Raw genomic sequence first — 15,700 nt, 5'->3', positions numbered from 1 at the left:
TAATAATGAAAAATAAAATTTGTATCTTTAAACTATTTTCTGTCAATTTTTATTTGTGCTGCAAGAAGTGTGTGTGTTTTTATCTTTTTGTTTTGTTTTTTGCTCTATGCAATAGTTTGGGCATCCCTATTCATATGACAGATTTCTGAAAATTCACACATAAATTAATCAGGAAGATATCAAATAAAAAAACAACCAAATAGTTTTATTTTTGAAGACCGTTCAACGAGCCATTACAATAGACAATAGTTTAATTTCTGTACATAATACACTCCGCTTTAATGACATTAAATACAAAATAATTTATACATTCAGATTGAACAGGTTTCAGAGCGACTAGCACGGGCAGCACATGAAACACTTCAATATACCATTGTCTACCTGGATATCTTCAAAGAAACACAGTTTGTTTTGGTCGGAACCCATCTCCCTGTTGCGTATGTAATATAAAAGATCTTCTTTTTCTTTACTGCTGAGGTTCCCTTTAATATTCAAGATGGTGTTAAGATGTTCCTCCCTTTTAAACGCAGTAATGTAAAGTTAATGTAATCACTGACTAAATAATACAAAAACAGCAACATGTAAAAGTGATCTTTATATCCTACTTGTCTACTTTTGGGGAAAATGTTATTAAGTGCAACTAAACTTTTAGAAAAACATTTGGCATGTCTGGTCGGCTTTCCTCGGAGTGGTGTACAGGTTCAATACAAAGTTCGCTCATCTTTCCCAGGAAAGCCGATCAGAAATGAAATGGCGCAACGCTCAACCGAACGCTTCTGCCGATTAATTTTAGCAATCGGTGGTGGTCTCAGTGCTCAGACCCCATCGATCAAAACTTCTGATATGTTACTATGACATGTCAAAAGTTTTTTAAAAGTTTAGTTACCCAGGCTGTGTTCACATCACCGTTGCCCTTCCGTTGAGGGGTTCCATCTGAGGTTTCCGTCGGGTTAACCCTTCAATGGAAAGGCAAACGGAAACCTCAGCTACCGTTTCCCTCACCATTGAATTCAATGGTGACGGAAACGTAGCTAATGGTTTCCATTTGTCACCGTTGTGACAGGGTTCTGTCTTTTTGACGGAATCAATAGCGCAGTCGACTGTGAAATTGGTTCCGTCAAGAAGAACGGAACCCTGTCACAACGGTGACAAACGGAAACCTTTAGCAACGTTTCCGCCTCCATTGTTATCAATGGTGAGGGAAATGGAAGCTTAGGTTGCCGATTGCCTTTCCGTTGAGGGGTTAACCCAACGTAAACCTCTGACGGAACCCCTCAACGGAAGGGCAACGGTGATGTGAACACGCCCTTAAAGGGAATGTGTTGTCAGCAAAACATGTTTTTGTTTTTTTTAGTTAAACAATTAGTGTATAGGTGATTAAACATTGTTCTAATTATTTTTTTTTTTTTCACGAGTCAGGAAATATTATAAATTGGATTCAATTGGATTCTAATTTATAATATTTCCCATTGCTGGTCACTAGATGGAGCCATTCCCAAAATTGCAGCATTGCATGTGGTAAAGCAACCACATTGCTTTATGCTGCAATATTGGGTAAAAATCCCTCGCTCTAGTGAGCTCTCAGAATCCCCCCTCCTTTATCCTGGCTAGTGCCGGGAGAAACGAGGGGTTTGAACGGTCTAACCTCCTACACTGTGTGTCGCCATTTTTTGAGCTAACACACAGTGTAGAAGGTTTACATACAGTAGTAAACACACACTGAAACACAAACATACATAGAAATCCCTTACCTGCTCCAGTCGCCGCCGCTCCCTCCGCTCCATCCTCTCCATCTGCTGCCGCTGCTCCATGTGCACAAGTCCGGAAGCCGCGACCGGAAGTAGTAATCTTACTGTCCAGCCGCGACTTCCGGGCCACAGGAAAATGGCGCCAGACAGGAGCGCATTTCAAATTGAACTGTGTGGGAGCGGCGCATGCGCCGTTCCCACACAGCGGCGTACATGTTAGTGGATGGAACGGGCCCCGTTCGCAGTCCCTATGGGACTGGAGCTGCCGTATTCCATGTCTGTATGTGTCGTTAATCGACACATACAGAAATGGAAAAAAAAATGGCAGCCCCCATAGGGAAGAAAAAGTGTAAAAATAAGAAAAAGTAACACACAAACACACAAATTAATCCAAACGTTTTTAATAAAGCACTAACATCTTTAACATATTAAAAAAAAATATGTGGTAACACTGTTCCTTTAACAAGGTTATTCTTGGACTGTAACTGATAGCCAATCCTTAGCATAAGCCATCAATATCTGATTGGTAGGGGGGGGGTCAGACTTCCGACCCTTTCATTGTTTACCTGAGCGCAGTGCCATGCATACTGTCGTTGCTGTGCCTGGTACTGCAGCTGAGTCCCTGTCACCTGAATGCATGGTGCTGTATCTGGGTAAACATTGAAGGGGTATAGATATAATCTTAAAATATGCCTTAATTTGCTAAGTTTAGGTTTGTCTTTGGTCGACTTTGTTCACATTCTCACTGGATTCCGTTTTGCCAAGGATCCAGTGTTTTTAATACCAAGAATACTGGCAGCGGTGTTCGTGCCACCAAAAACACACTGGAAACCCGATGGACCCGATTATAAGTCAATGCAATCCATTAGGATTCATTGGTATCTGGTACAGAAGCCATAACAGTGGTGTGAACTGAGCCTTACACATTCATGTTAAACAATCCCTAAATACAGAATTATTATTCAAACAGATACCGATAAGAGCATCTGATAATACAATAGGGATTTTGTGTGAATAAATTCCCTAAAGCTGCCCTGTACTGCCCATCTGAAATCTGGATTCTTGAAAAGAAGCAGCAGTCTGTAGTCTGCAACCAATTCAAAGTACAGTGGTGGAGTTCAGGAAATTCCCTGCAGATTGTGGTTACAAAAATAACACTATATTAGGGAATTGGGGTGCCTAGTCATTGGCTCCAATAGAGATGCTGAAACTCATGGCTGTGGGTGGTCAAATATTGTAGTATTATATGGCACCCAATTAAAAGAATGGGCAAACGTGTAATATATGGCTGTACCAAGTCTGAGGATACCGCTTTTTCCAGAATCTCAATGATCTGGGTAACAGAGGTGGTCTCAAGTGGGAATGTTCAAAATTTTGACGTCCATATGTCCTAATAGGGGACATGGAAAAGGAAGGTCCAGTTGCGAAAACCCCTTGAAAGGGGTTCTCTGAAAATGTTTATTTTGCTGCTGTATTTATGTAAAATAAGAAGATTATTCAAGACATAAATTACAGTTTAATTCACTCACCTTAAATCCTGGTGTTTATCAATGAAAAATACAGTTGTTGTATGTAGAGATTCATATTCATTAGCCATCAGTATTTCAGATATGTAATCCAGTGGATTACTTGGCAGGAGATAATCGTTTGAAACCTTGGTAAGAGCAAAATGATTATTTTAAACACAGTACATTTGTATATTAATATTTTCAAGATCTATTTGCTGTCAGTGAATGGCAACGTTCTAGTTAGACGCTAAAAACCTGAACAGACCTCCCACAGAGATTTACCACTTATCCAGTTTCATTTATCCTCTGTGGGTTTTAGTCCGGTTTACTGCTCTGACATCACAATTGTGTTTCAGCCAAGTATCTGCGGTGACATCACAACTGCGCTTCTGTCAGGTAACTGCTCTGACATCACAACTGTGTTTCTTTCACACAACTGCTATGACATCACAACTGTGTTGCTTTCACATAACTGCTATAACATCACAACTGTGTTTCTTTCACATAACTGCTATTACATCACAAATGTATTTCTTTCAGGTAACTGCTATGACGTCACAATTGTGTTTATTTCAGGTAACTGCTATGACATCATAAATGTTTCAGTCAAGAAACTGCTGTGACATCACAACTGTGTTTCCGCTTAGGTGAGGACATGCCATATTTACCATAAAATTAGCAGTAGGAAATAATGGAGCCTATATATATATACTGTTTTTGGTGTCTGCCCCTAAACAGTCCTGTTGGCCGTATAGCTCACACTGAGTTGCCTAGGTTGGATACATGATAGCAAACCGTTAATTGTGCCAGGTCTATGCCGGTTTTCTGCCTTGGGATGTGAACAATTTCACTGACAGCAAATAGAGAAAAATGTTTAAAAATGTTGAAGAATTAAAACACAATGCGAGAGATTTACTTAGACTGACGTTTCATATGCCAGTCAAGAATGAACGCCACTGGAGTAAGATGTGATAAATTGATTAAGAGACGCACGCCTCTTAATAACTTTGTAGCACTGTCTGTGCACCAGAAAGGGAAATCGACTCCAGTTGGCGTGAATTATAGTAAATGTGTCGGGCTGCTGGTGTCCCCGACCCTTCTTCTAAGCCCTGCCCACTATTTTGATAAGTGTTGGAGGGAAACAAATAGTTACAAATTCTTTTTCCCAAAAGTATATTAGAAGGCTGCAAAATTTATATAAATATACTTACCATATCAGAAAATAAATTCTGTAGCTTTTGTCTTCCATTTGAAAATATCTGTCCTTTATTTTGACTGGATAATTTTTTGGAGCATTTGAAAAATGACTGAATGAACAGGACAACAAGCCTGTGGTGAATAAGTGTTACCAATGTCTGTAGAAATAAAGGTATTAGTATTGTGACAGTCCTTTAAACTGTTGTACCCACCCATTATTTAAAATCAGCAGTCCCCCCCCCATCCCTTTAAAGACAACTAGACAAGCCCTTCTCAAATGTAAGCAACCCCAGTGTTCAGCTGATTGCTGGCCAATACAGCTGCTAAAACCTCTGGCAATCGGGGAAGCTGCGAGAAATCACACGTTTCCCCTACAGCGGCCACTGCTGGGCAAATGTAGTATTACATGAAGGTCATTCAATTAAGGACTCTTGCACACAGCTGTAGCCGTGTACATGTTGCATGATTATGGGCACGGAAGGCCGCCAACTGTCACCATGCTCCCATTATAAAGTATAGGAGCACAGTCCGCAAATTCCAAAAAATAGGACATGTGCTATTTTTTGCGGGTCATTTCTACAGCCCGGACACTTACCCATAAAAATAAGGGAAGGTGTCCATGGGCCATAGAAATGAATAGATCAGTATTTTTATCCGCAATTACATGTGCATGAGGCCTAAATTGTCAGCAATGTACTATATGGTCACGCCATGCTTGCCAGAGTGGCACTCTTTGCAACAGCTCTCTATTCTCGCAAAGAAAGTGATGTCACAATCTATAGGCAGATTTACGGCTTATAAACTGCTAGTAATTTCATCGCAGCTGGAACCCACAGCGATCAGCTACAATGTATGGGGGAACTTGGTAACAAGTGTTCAATTCCTCTGCAGCGCCTCTACAGGAAAAATAAAGCATTACACAGTTCCCATTGAAATCAATGGGTTGTCCATGAAATGCACAGACGTGTCGGCCCCTCCAGGGAGAAACACTAATTGTAGTCCTGAAATTAGGACGAATGTTCATGTGAATGCTTGTTCCAAATCATTGCCCTGTGTAAACAATCGTTCATCGGCTGATTGTATTGTTTATGCTGTAAGAAATATTATCATTGTAGCAGCACATCTCCCTGTGTAAACAGGGAAATGTGATACCACCATGATGGTAATGCATGGGGACGAGCGATCATAGTAACGATCGCTCGTCCCAATACATAGCTCCTTGTGAAAGGAACAAACAAGTGCCGATCAACGAGCTGTCTCGTTGATTGGCGCTCGTCTACACAGCCTATATCGAACAATGTAAGAAGACCCTTATTTACCTGGTCGTTTTGAATGTCCTCCTTTATTAACGTGCATTTTAAGCTTCTGAGAACATTTTCATATTCATTGCAGTTCTTCATAAAGTAATTTTTGAAAGCTTCCTGAAGTGACAAAAGACAATAGATGAAAGCATGCAACTTTCTGTTTCTGCTACTTATTTGCCAACACAAAATCTCACAATTGTACAATGTGGTTTATATTAAAAAAAATAAAAATTGCCATAATGTTTTTGGAAACTTTACCTTCAATGATGGTTTCATATTGCTCAGTACAAGATCAATCCCTTTGTTCTCACACTGCCCAAGAATTCGCTGAATTCGGTGAATTTCTGGATCCTGTGATGATCCACCCAAATTATTCATTGTACTTCTAAATGGAGTAAAAATAGGTTATGATCCGAATGTCCATATCCGTCTTGGACAGTTATGAAATGTTTGGCCAAGTTTGCGGTGGAATAACGTGACTGACTTGTACAAAGACTCCAACTCAACGACATTGATCTCCTTTGAGATTAAATTTTTTTTAGAATACAAGCCAAGTCTTATAGTCCAACATTCGTGACCAACCACACTTACACTTTTAGGGCTGAATGGATACAAATCCATGCCGCCATGCTTCCAGTCTAGTGGAAAGCCTCCCCAAAAGAGTGGAGACCAACCCTAAATAAATGGCCATAGTTTTGGAATTAGATGTTCAACCAGCCCTGATAGATATGGTGTTCAGAAGCTCTAGGTAGAGTCTTCATCCCCCTGCCGTTAGGTGTAACTTTAAGCCCTTGGGCCTCAGTGCATAATCTGTAACAGGGCCCCCCAATTATACATGTCTTTAATAGTGCTGGTCTCCTCATATGGGGTTGAGCAAGCTTCAGGGCCCCCCAAACTCTTCACCCTCTATAGTTATGCCCCAGCTTCAGTTCCTAGAACAGGAAGAAGCTGTTTGACAGCAGCCGATGTCAGTCATAAATTGGGGCTGCTTTTTCGTCATCTGGTCATACAGGGGGCCCTCTCTCAGGACCCTCTGTGAGTCAATCCTGGGAACAGAACCCTCCCGCACCTATGCCCGTCACTGTGCAGAGTCTTTCTTGATTGAATCTATGTCTGTATAGTGTGAACCATAGGGGAATTAAGAAAGAACAATAGGGTTTATGGAAAGGGCTTGACTTCATGTAGACAGTCTAACTAGAAGTGCTAGAATTGCTATGTCAAAACCTCCAAACCATCAAACCATCACATGTGTTTATATATAGAGGGTCTTTCACAATTAAAAAATGTTTGCATTTTTTTGAGAAAATATTTTACCAAAACCACATTGTTTTTGATGTTTCATTTTGTACACCCACCGTGTTTTTGATGCAATTTTTGTAAAATTGAGGCGGAAAATGCCACAAATCCTGCTTGTGTACACCCTTAGTTTCTCTGAGTATAGCTTCAAATACTAATAAGGCCACTGCAAAGGTAATTAATGGAGGCTTCATCCCACCCAGAGCGCAACAAAGCCTCCCAGCACCAAATCCCCATTATATACCTTTTAAACAACCGAGAGAAAAACAAAGAGCCCCTCACCGTGTTTGGATGTTAAACCTAGGTGGAATATTTACACCGTCTATCAGCTTTTCAGTCGCTGCCTTACAAAAGTCATTGCGTGCATGTTCAGAAAACCACAATTGGTTCATGGATGGGGTGAGTTGCAGTTTACACTATTATGGGAAATCACGTTATTTCTTTAGAATTCCCCTCCACTAGCCTCATACCACAAAACTAGTCTTAGGATTTTTACTTTAAGAAGCCACAAATACACGGTCATGGTTTCAGTGTTGGGGACTATATTTGTCACTTATCATCTACATTAATGTATGGGTTGGTATGATATAAACATTTTTTTTAAACATTTTAGAAATTTTACATGATAACTCCTGCCACATTAGGAGTCAGATAGTTCCTCAAAGTGTAGCTAAATGTTCGACAAACTTCTGACATGTCATAGTGACATGTCAGAAGTTTGTATTGGTGGGGGTCCGAGCACGGAGACCCCCCACCAATCGCTAGAACGAAGCAGCTGAAGCGTTCGTGTGAGCGCTCAGCTGCTTACTTTCTGTTCGGCTTTTTCTGGAAATAAATGTATCGGAGTACGGACTCATAGGCTTTGTATTGAGTCTGTACACTATACATTTATTTCCGGAAATAGCCGAACAAACACGAAGCAGCTGAGCGCTCACACGAACGCTTCAACTGCTTCGTTCTAGCGATTGGTGAGGGTCTCCGTGCTCGGACCCCCACCAATACAAACTTCTGACATGTCACTATGACATGTCAGAAGTTTGTCGAACTTTAAAGAGTTATCCCCATTTTAGGCATTTATGGCATATCTGCAAGATGTACCATAAATGTCTTATAGATGCGGGTCCAACATTGGTACCTGTACCTATCTCAAGAACGGGAATCCCCCGACCCCGTCCCTGTCTGGTGAAACTCCATTCACTTCTATGGGAGTTACGGAAACAGTGCAACAGACAGAGCTTGGGCACCTGTCCACTGAGTCACCGCATGGATGCGGCGGCCTGTAGCCACTTCACCAGGCGGGGACGGGGTTAAGGGACCCCTGTTTGAGACAGGTACGGCACCCAGAGTTGGGACCTGCATCTATCAGACACTTATAACATATCCTGAAGACATAAATGTCTAAGATGGGAAGACGCCTTTAAATAGTTTAAGGAAGCTTCTATGAAACCGAGACTCCTTTTTTAAAGTGAATGTCTAATGTATTTCATTTTTATTAGGTTCCATTAATTAGATGTAAGGCTGTAGAAGAGAGAAATAAAATAAGTGCGTGCTTTATGGCAGCTGCAATAAATGGGAGTTAGTTGACGGAAATGTCACAGATTGATACAGTCTCTTGAAAATAATGAAGACCAGAGAGTGACAGGGGAGCTGCATACAGAGCCTTATCTGTGTGTATAGTGTTACTATCCTGCCTTATCTAAGCCTCCAGCAATACAATTGTGATGTCATTAATTTGCCCACCCTCTAATGACTCTTCTTACTCTGTCCAAGTCTACACAGCAAAGCTGAAGACTGAACTACACAAAACAAGAAGCGTCAGTCTATTGGGTTTGTTCTATTGGCAATGGAAATACTGAAATATTTTAGGATTTTTGTTATGTGGATAGTCACATAAAAAAATAACAAAATAAATGTTTAGAATAGGGATAAAAGTTGTTTTTGGGTTTTTTGTGCAATTTTACTGTATGTGTTTATTTGCTTTTCAATTAACTCCCACATGATTAATTTTGCATTAACTCACTCTCCCACACACACACATAGGTTTTGCTGTTTTGGATAAATCTTCTACGAATCACATGAACTCCCCCACATTCTCGTTTATTGCCATTTTCCATATTACATTTAGGTGGCATATGATCTAATATATTAATGTTCTCTACAAAAGAAAAATATACTGTTCTATTATTAATGAACCACCTTGTTAAATGATTTATAATGCATCACGTTTTCCAAGGTTACAACCCAAGTCCCAAATCCAACCTTGATATCTACTGGTTGCAAGAGTTGCTGTCAATTGGGATATGAAGGGGGCTTGGTATCAATATATTGGACAATAATGCTATCGTCTGTGTTTATTCGGAAGAGATAATACATGTACCATACACAAATTTGAGCACAAGTAGATGAACTAAAATTGACACTGTCACATGGGCAGAATGACCAGTCGGGCACTCGAGTACTTCCCGAGGGCCCAAAACATTTTGGTAACCACAGGCTTCCAGCTAACTACTGCAACACATATCTGTATGACAGGAGCTCTGACCCTCATAGAGTAATATGATAAAATAGTTACAACATAACATTTTGACTACCTGCATCCACCAGTAGGGGGAGCTCACTGAATACAGAGTTATACTGCTCCCATTGAGTTTAATAGGAGTAACTCTATAGCTGTGAAGGGAATTAGTAGATCTGGAGCTCGGTACCAAAAGAATAAATAAAAGCCCTGACCTCTTTTAAAGGTAAATCGATTTTTTGTTTTCTAATACAGGGCCAGTCCTAGGAAATTCAAACAAATTATAATGAAGCATTGAAAAACAGTAATGAATAAGGTTTTAAATAAAGTTAATCATAAAAAAGAAAAAAAATTCTCAGTGTGCCCCTGCCGTGTCAACTGTGGAATGTACCAGAGGGGCATTTGTGTCTACATATATCTCCGTCTTGGTTTGTGGCTCTTGGTTTGTGGCTCTTGGTTTGTGGGTACACCGTCGATCAATACAGAAGTTCAGCCTGCAGATGTGATTGAGTGCACCTTGGATTGTCATTGCTGTGCTTTGGAAATATTATGTATGTTTATACACGCTGCTTGTCTACATTTAGGACACATCAGTAGGTTGTCCAATATGTTTAACCAATAATTTCATGTGATCACGGTTTACATCAAGATATTGGAACAGCACAAGCAATAAAACAAAAATACTCATCACTGTATTGTAATATTTCATCATTTATACAACACAGAACTATTGATTTTGTGTGTATTGAGATCTATCTCTCTATCCCTCTATTATCTACATCTCATCTTTATCTATCTATCTATCTATCTATTTGTAATGGATTTGCCTGACACAGCTTCTTTGTCGATGCCCGTGATTAATCAGTCTGCATCTGTGCCTAGGTCTGTTAGAGTGACTTGATCTGCTACCGCTGAGGAGTGGGAGAACCTATCACAGCCTGGCCAGACGGAACTTGCTCCCGCCCTCTGTCTATTTATATCTTCATTTCCTGCTCCTCCTTTGCCTGTGATTCTGTCCTGTTTCCTGGCTCTGCTGCTCCTGCTTGTTCTATTGTCCTCTACTTCAAATTGACCCTGGCTTTGCTGACTACTCTCCTGCTCTGCGTTAGGTACCTCGTACACTCCTGGTTTGACTCGGCTCGTTCACTACTCTTGTTGCTCACGGTGTTGCCGTGGGCAACTGCCCCATTGCCCTTAGCTTCTGTGTACCCTTGTCTGTTGGTCTGTCGTGCACTTATTGAGCATAGGGACCGTCGCCCAGTTGTACGCCGTCGCCTAGGACGGGCCGTGCAAGTAGGCAGGGACTGAGTGGCGGGTAGATTAGGGCTCACCTGTCTGTCTCCCTACCCCGTCATTACACTATTCATATATCTTCCCATCTATCTATCTTCCCATCTTCCCATCTATCTATCTATCTATCTATTTATCTATCTATCTATCTATCTTCCCATCATAACTGGAATAATTTAAAATCTTTTAAACATAAACAACAATTACCTTAAAATGCAGCAATTCTTAACAATCCTTATTCCAATACAAATCCCATATTGTGAAATCAGTCCATCTGCTTTCTCCGTTAGGAATGCTTTATACCTAAATTGAAAAAATACATATGTAATAAATAACCCAATAATTTCACTGAAACTGTGCAATATTAGCGAGTGGACATAACAGAATTCACACTTCTACATTGCATACACATTTATGCTCTCTGAGTGTTTTTGAGATATTTGTTCCCAATTAGGAAAAAGTGATTGCAGTTTATCCCGGGTACAAGTGAAAGGACATGAGCTGCAATACCAGACACATCCTAAGGACAGATGTGGCGCTATTTCTAGAAAAAAATTCTCTACTGGCTTTATAGTAATTAACCGTACTATAGCATAGCTTGAATCTCCAGGGCCCCAATGCTAAATCTGTAACGGGCCCTCCCAACTATGATATGTCCTCTTATGGGGCAGACGGGCAATATAGTCCCCTCAGCCATTATGGCCCATGTGAGGGCAGAGGGGCAATAGGGCAGTGGGCAAATATGGGGAAGAGGGGCAATTGGGCCCTCGGGCATCAAAGCCCAGATACCCTATCGCTTAGTATGGCTTACTTAAAGAGGCTCTGTCACCACATTATAAGTGCCCTATCTCCTACATAAGGGGATGGGCGCTATAATGTAGGTGACAGCAGTGCTTTTTATTTAGATAAACAATCTATTTTTACCACTTTATGAAACCTGACACGTCTGAATCTTTTCTGTGAGATTACAGCAAGGCAAACGTAATCTCGTTTACATCGTAATCTCGCGAGATTACGTTTGCCTTGCTGTAAATCTCACAGAGACGCTACAGACGTGTCAGGATTCGGAATACACATCACATCCTGGCTGGAGGTCATGTGTATTCATTATCAGGACACTGCAGTAATGTTAGTGTGTGTTTATGTGCCTGCACATAACGATATAGATATATCGCTAGTGCAGTGTAAATGAATGGAGAGAAGTGTATGATGCTGATTGGTCACTGATTGGTCAGGGTCATACACTCTGTACAACGCCCACTTGGTCTAAAGTAAAAACACGCCCACTTGGGCATTAAGCAACTCATTAGCATAAAGCTAAAAATCGCTCATAAAGTGGTAAAAATAGATCGTTTTTCTAAATAAAAAGCATTTCTGTCACCTACATTACAGCGCCGATCTTCTTATATAGGAGATAGGACACTTATAATGTGGTGACAGAGTCTCTTTAACTAACCATTTGATAAAAATGGGTGTATTTACATGCAATCTTGTCCTGATTTTCCAGCAGCTGTGGTCACAAAGTCAAAATAACACGTCTGCAATCGCAGAAAACACGTGATAAAAACCGTATATGTGTGCTTTACCGCTTAGGCTTGGTTCACTCCTGGGTCATTGTGTTCCGTTGTTCCGTCAGAGGAGGAGAACAAGGGAATTATGGAAGCAACGGTTCCATTGCACAATGGACACTGTTGGCGACCGACGGAACGCATTGACTTTTTAATAGGTTTCGTCGGCGTGTCTGATTTTACCGGAGACAATAGCGCAGCATGCTGAACTATTGTCTCCTGTAATCTCAGCCGGATCTGCGACAAAGGCCCCTAACAGAGCCTCCAGCGCCGATGTGAATGAGGCCTAAGATTATGAACATTACTAATTTCATTTCTTTCCTCTCTGTGGAAAACAAGACATAAAGAGAGATACAGAAGTATTCAAAATAAGAGGAAAATGCACAAAGGACATGGAAACAGAATTATACTTAGTTAGTGAAAACTTTAAATGGGGATGTGTGATCAAATACTTCTGGTTAGTATTTACACCTACACTACGAGCAGCTACATGTGCCCAGACGGGACTTTCACTTCATGATTTCAGTCATAAAACGATTGAGAACCGTAAACTGTATATTACGGGCAGCTTCTTCATACCATTCACTAATAAAGGATATGGTAATTTATTAGATTATATAAGGCTTCATTCACACTTGCGGCGGGGCTGCGTTCATGGGTTCCGTCTGACCTTTCCATCAATGGTGACGCAAGTATTGCAAATGGTTTCCGTTTGTCTCTGTTCCATAAGGTTTCCGTTGTTTTGACAGAATCAATAGCGCAGTTGACTGCACTATTGATTCCATCAAAGAAACGGAAACCTTACGGAACGAAGACAAACGGAAACCATTAGCAACTGAAGCGTTACCATTGAAATCAATGGTAATGCTAACAGAAAGCTACGGTTCACGTTCGCGGGTTCCCCTGACGGAAAGGTCTGACGGAACCCACAAACGGAGCCCCGACGTAGGTGTGAATGAAGCCTTAGAATTACATTAACAAATGCACATGGCCATAGTAAGATTTTTTTCATAGGGGCGAAAGGGGGTAGATATAGAGTGACAAGCCCTGAGGGAGCTTTGATTGATGAAGTTTTGATCGGTGGGGGTTGGGGCACTGAGACCACCACGGATCGCTAAAACGAAGCGGCAGAAGCGCTCGGGTGAGTGCTGTGCCGCTTCTTTTCTGATCGGATTCCTCTGAGCGGAGTACGGGCTCAATAGAAAGTCTATGAGTCCATGCACCGCTCACTCGGCTTTCCGAGCGAAGACAATCAGAAATGAAGCGGCACAGCGCTCATCCGGGCACTTCTCCGTTTAAATTAAACGATCAGTGCTCGGACCTTCTGACATGTCGATCAGAAATTCTGACATTTCGCTATGACGCCAAAAGTTTTTTAAATGTTTATTTACCCTTTAAATGGGTTTTCTTGTTTCAGCAAATAAACCTAATGAAGAGTTATATACTTTTCCTATTTCTAATTTCTGTATCAATTCATCATGGTTTTCAACATCTCTGCTTGCTGTCATTCAATAGGAACCTTCATTGTTTACTTCTAGTGGATAAAATTCTCTCCTAGTCATGTGATGGACACACAGGTGCACGGCTTATTACAAGACACAGCTCTGATAACTGTACTGTAACAAGCCGTGCACCAGGAGAGAATTTTATCCACTAGAAGTAAACAATGAAGGTTCCTATTGAATGACAGCAAGCAGAGATCTTGAAAACTTTGAGGAATTGATACAGAAAGTATATTAGAAAATGGAATAACTTTTAATTATACAAAAAAAAATATTTGCTGAAACTGTCAAACCCCTTAGGCCCCATGAACACGAACGGATTTTTGCGGCCGCAGTTCACCCGCAAATCTGTGGGTGAATTGCGGTCCCATTCATTTCTATGGGCCCATGCACACGACTGTGGTTTCCACGGTCCGTGCATTGCCCGGGAGCCCGGACTGCAAAAAGATAGGACATGTCTTATTACGGCCGCATTTTGCGGTCCGGGCTCATTGAAATAAATGTACACGGCCATGTGCACGGCCCGTGATTTGCGGGAGGCCCGCGGGTGACACACGGTGGCCGTCCGAGCCGCAAATCACGGGCCGTGTAAACCACTACGGTCGTGTGCATGAGCCCTTACATTGTAACATGAGGGCCATATTATCAATATAATTACCTGGTCACAAAATGCAAAAACTCCTCCCAAAATAAGGATTGTAGCCTAGATACTAGGGTATTCCCAAGGTCTTCCACTTCCTTGCATATCTTAGTTCCTTCCTAAATTTGTAAGACAAGACATGGTTGAGGTTTAATATATTTCCACATTTCCTATTAGGGAATTTGCTAAATATAGGACTCATTTTATTTAAGGGTTATTTCCACCTTACACAAATATGGAATATACACGTGATATTCCAAAAAGTCTGATAGATGAAGGTCCCACCTTTGGGACCGGCACCTATTTCCAGAACGGGGGTCATCCGGCCCTCGGTCCTACCACAACATCCAGGTGGAGAATGAACATAGAGGTAGCAGCGGACATGCTTGCTCCGCTGATTCTGTAAGGGTATGTTCACACGGTTTATTTCCAGCCATTTTTCGTGTCATAAACGCCCCGAAAAATGGCATAAAAAACGCATCAAAAAACGCCTGATTCATAAAAAAATGGCTGAAAATCAGTGGCTGTTTTCACTTGAGCTCCATATTTTACAGCCGTGTTTTGTTTGCCGTGTGAACATAGACTTACTCCCATTGTCTGGATGATGTAAACAGCGGCTGCCTCACCAAGCAGGATGGGGCACTGCCCATGGCATGCTTTAATTCTCCAACATATATTTGAAAAATAACAGCTGGAATCTGGTTGCTTGGCATTGGCAGCACTCAAACATTTTGGTATACCCCACAAGAAAACGAAAGTGATTTACTGAAGTCTAAAGCTGGCATAAGACTTAATATAATGATCACTCAGCCAACAGTTATCGCCCCTGATTCCCCCAGCGGCTGCGTTCACACATGGTATTTTTCTGTTAGGGTATGTACACACACAAAATAAAAAACGTCTCAAAATACAGAGCTGTTTTCAAGGGAAGTCGCGTTTTTCGCTGCGTTTTTAACGGCCGTTTAAGCTGTTTTGAAAACGCGTCCGTTTTGAAAAGGCGTTCTGCTTCCGATTTTGTCAGCCGTTTTTCCCAAAAAACACTCTGTGTGAACATACCCTTACGGTTACAGGAATAAAATCCAAAAACTGTGTTTGGTCCGTGAGATTTAGACTGTATGTCGGCCGTATTTCC

The 15,700-nt window shown here is 41.2% G+C and overlaps 1 protein-coding gene across 2 annotated transcripts in view; it reads right to left on the bottom strand.

The window, feature by feature from the left end:
• Window positions 1-229: 229 nt before the first annotated feature.
• The window catches only part of LOC142664489 (uncharacterized), an 82,701-nt gene continuing 67,230 nt past the window's right edge, over window positions 230-15,700 (bottom strand). For both annotated transcript variants that reach the window (XM_075843573.1, XM_075843574.1), the window contains exons 6-12: window positions 14,587-14,687; window positions 11,066-11,161; window positions 6,016-6,142; window positions 5,773-5,874; window positions 4,468-4,611; window positions 3,278-3,402; window positions 230-517 (exon numbers count right to left, since the gene is read on the bottom strand). In XM_075843573.1, the coding sequence (XP_075699688.1) occupies window positions 337-517; window positions 3,278-3,402; window positions 4,468-4,611; window positions 5,773-5,874; window positions 6,016-6,142; window positions 11,066-11,161; window positions 14,587-14,687 (876 nt within the window). In that variant the 3' untranslated portion in view covers window positions 230-336. The remainder of the gene's footprint in view (window positions 518-3,277; window positions 3,403-4,467; window positions 4,612-5,772; window positions 5,875-6,015; window positions 6,143-11,065; window positions 11,162-14,586; window positions 14,688-15,700) is intronic.

The sequence above is a fragment of the Rhinoderma darwinii genome, chromosome 12 (assembly GCF_050947455.1).
Source record: "Rhinoderma darwinii isolate aRhiDar2 chromosome 12, aRhiDar2.hap1, whole genome shotgun sequence".
Lineage (NCBI taxonomy): Eukaryota > Metazoa > Chordata > Amphibia > Anura > Rhinodermatidae > Rhinoderma > Rhinoderma darwinii.
This window is presented reverse-complemented; position numbering and strand designations above follow the sequence as displayed.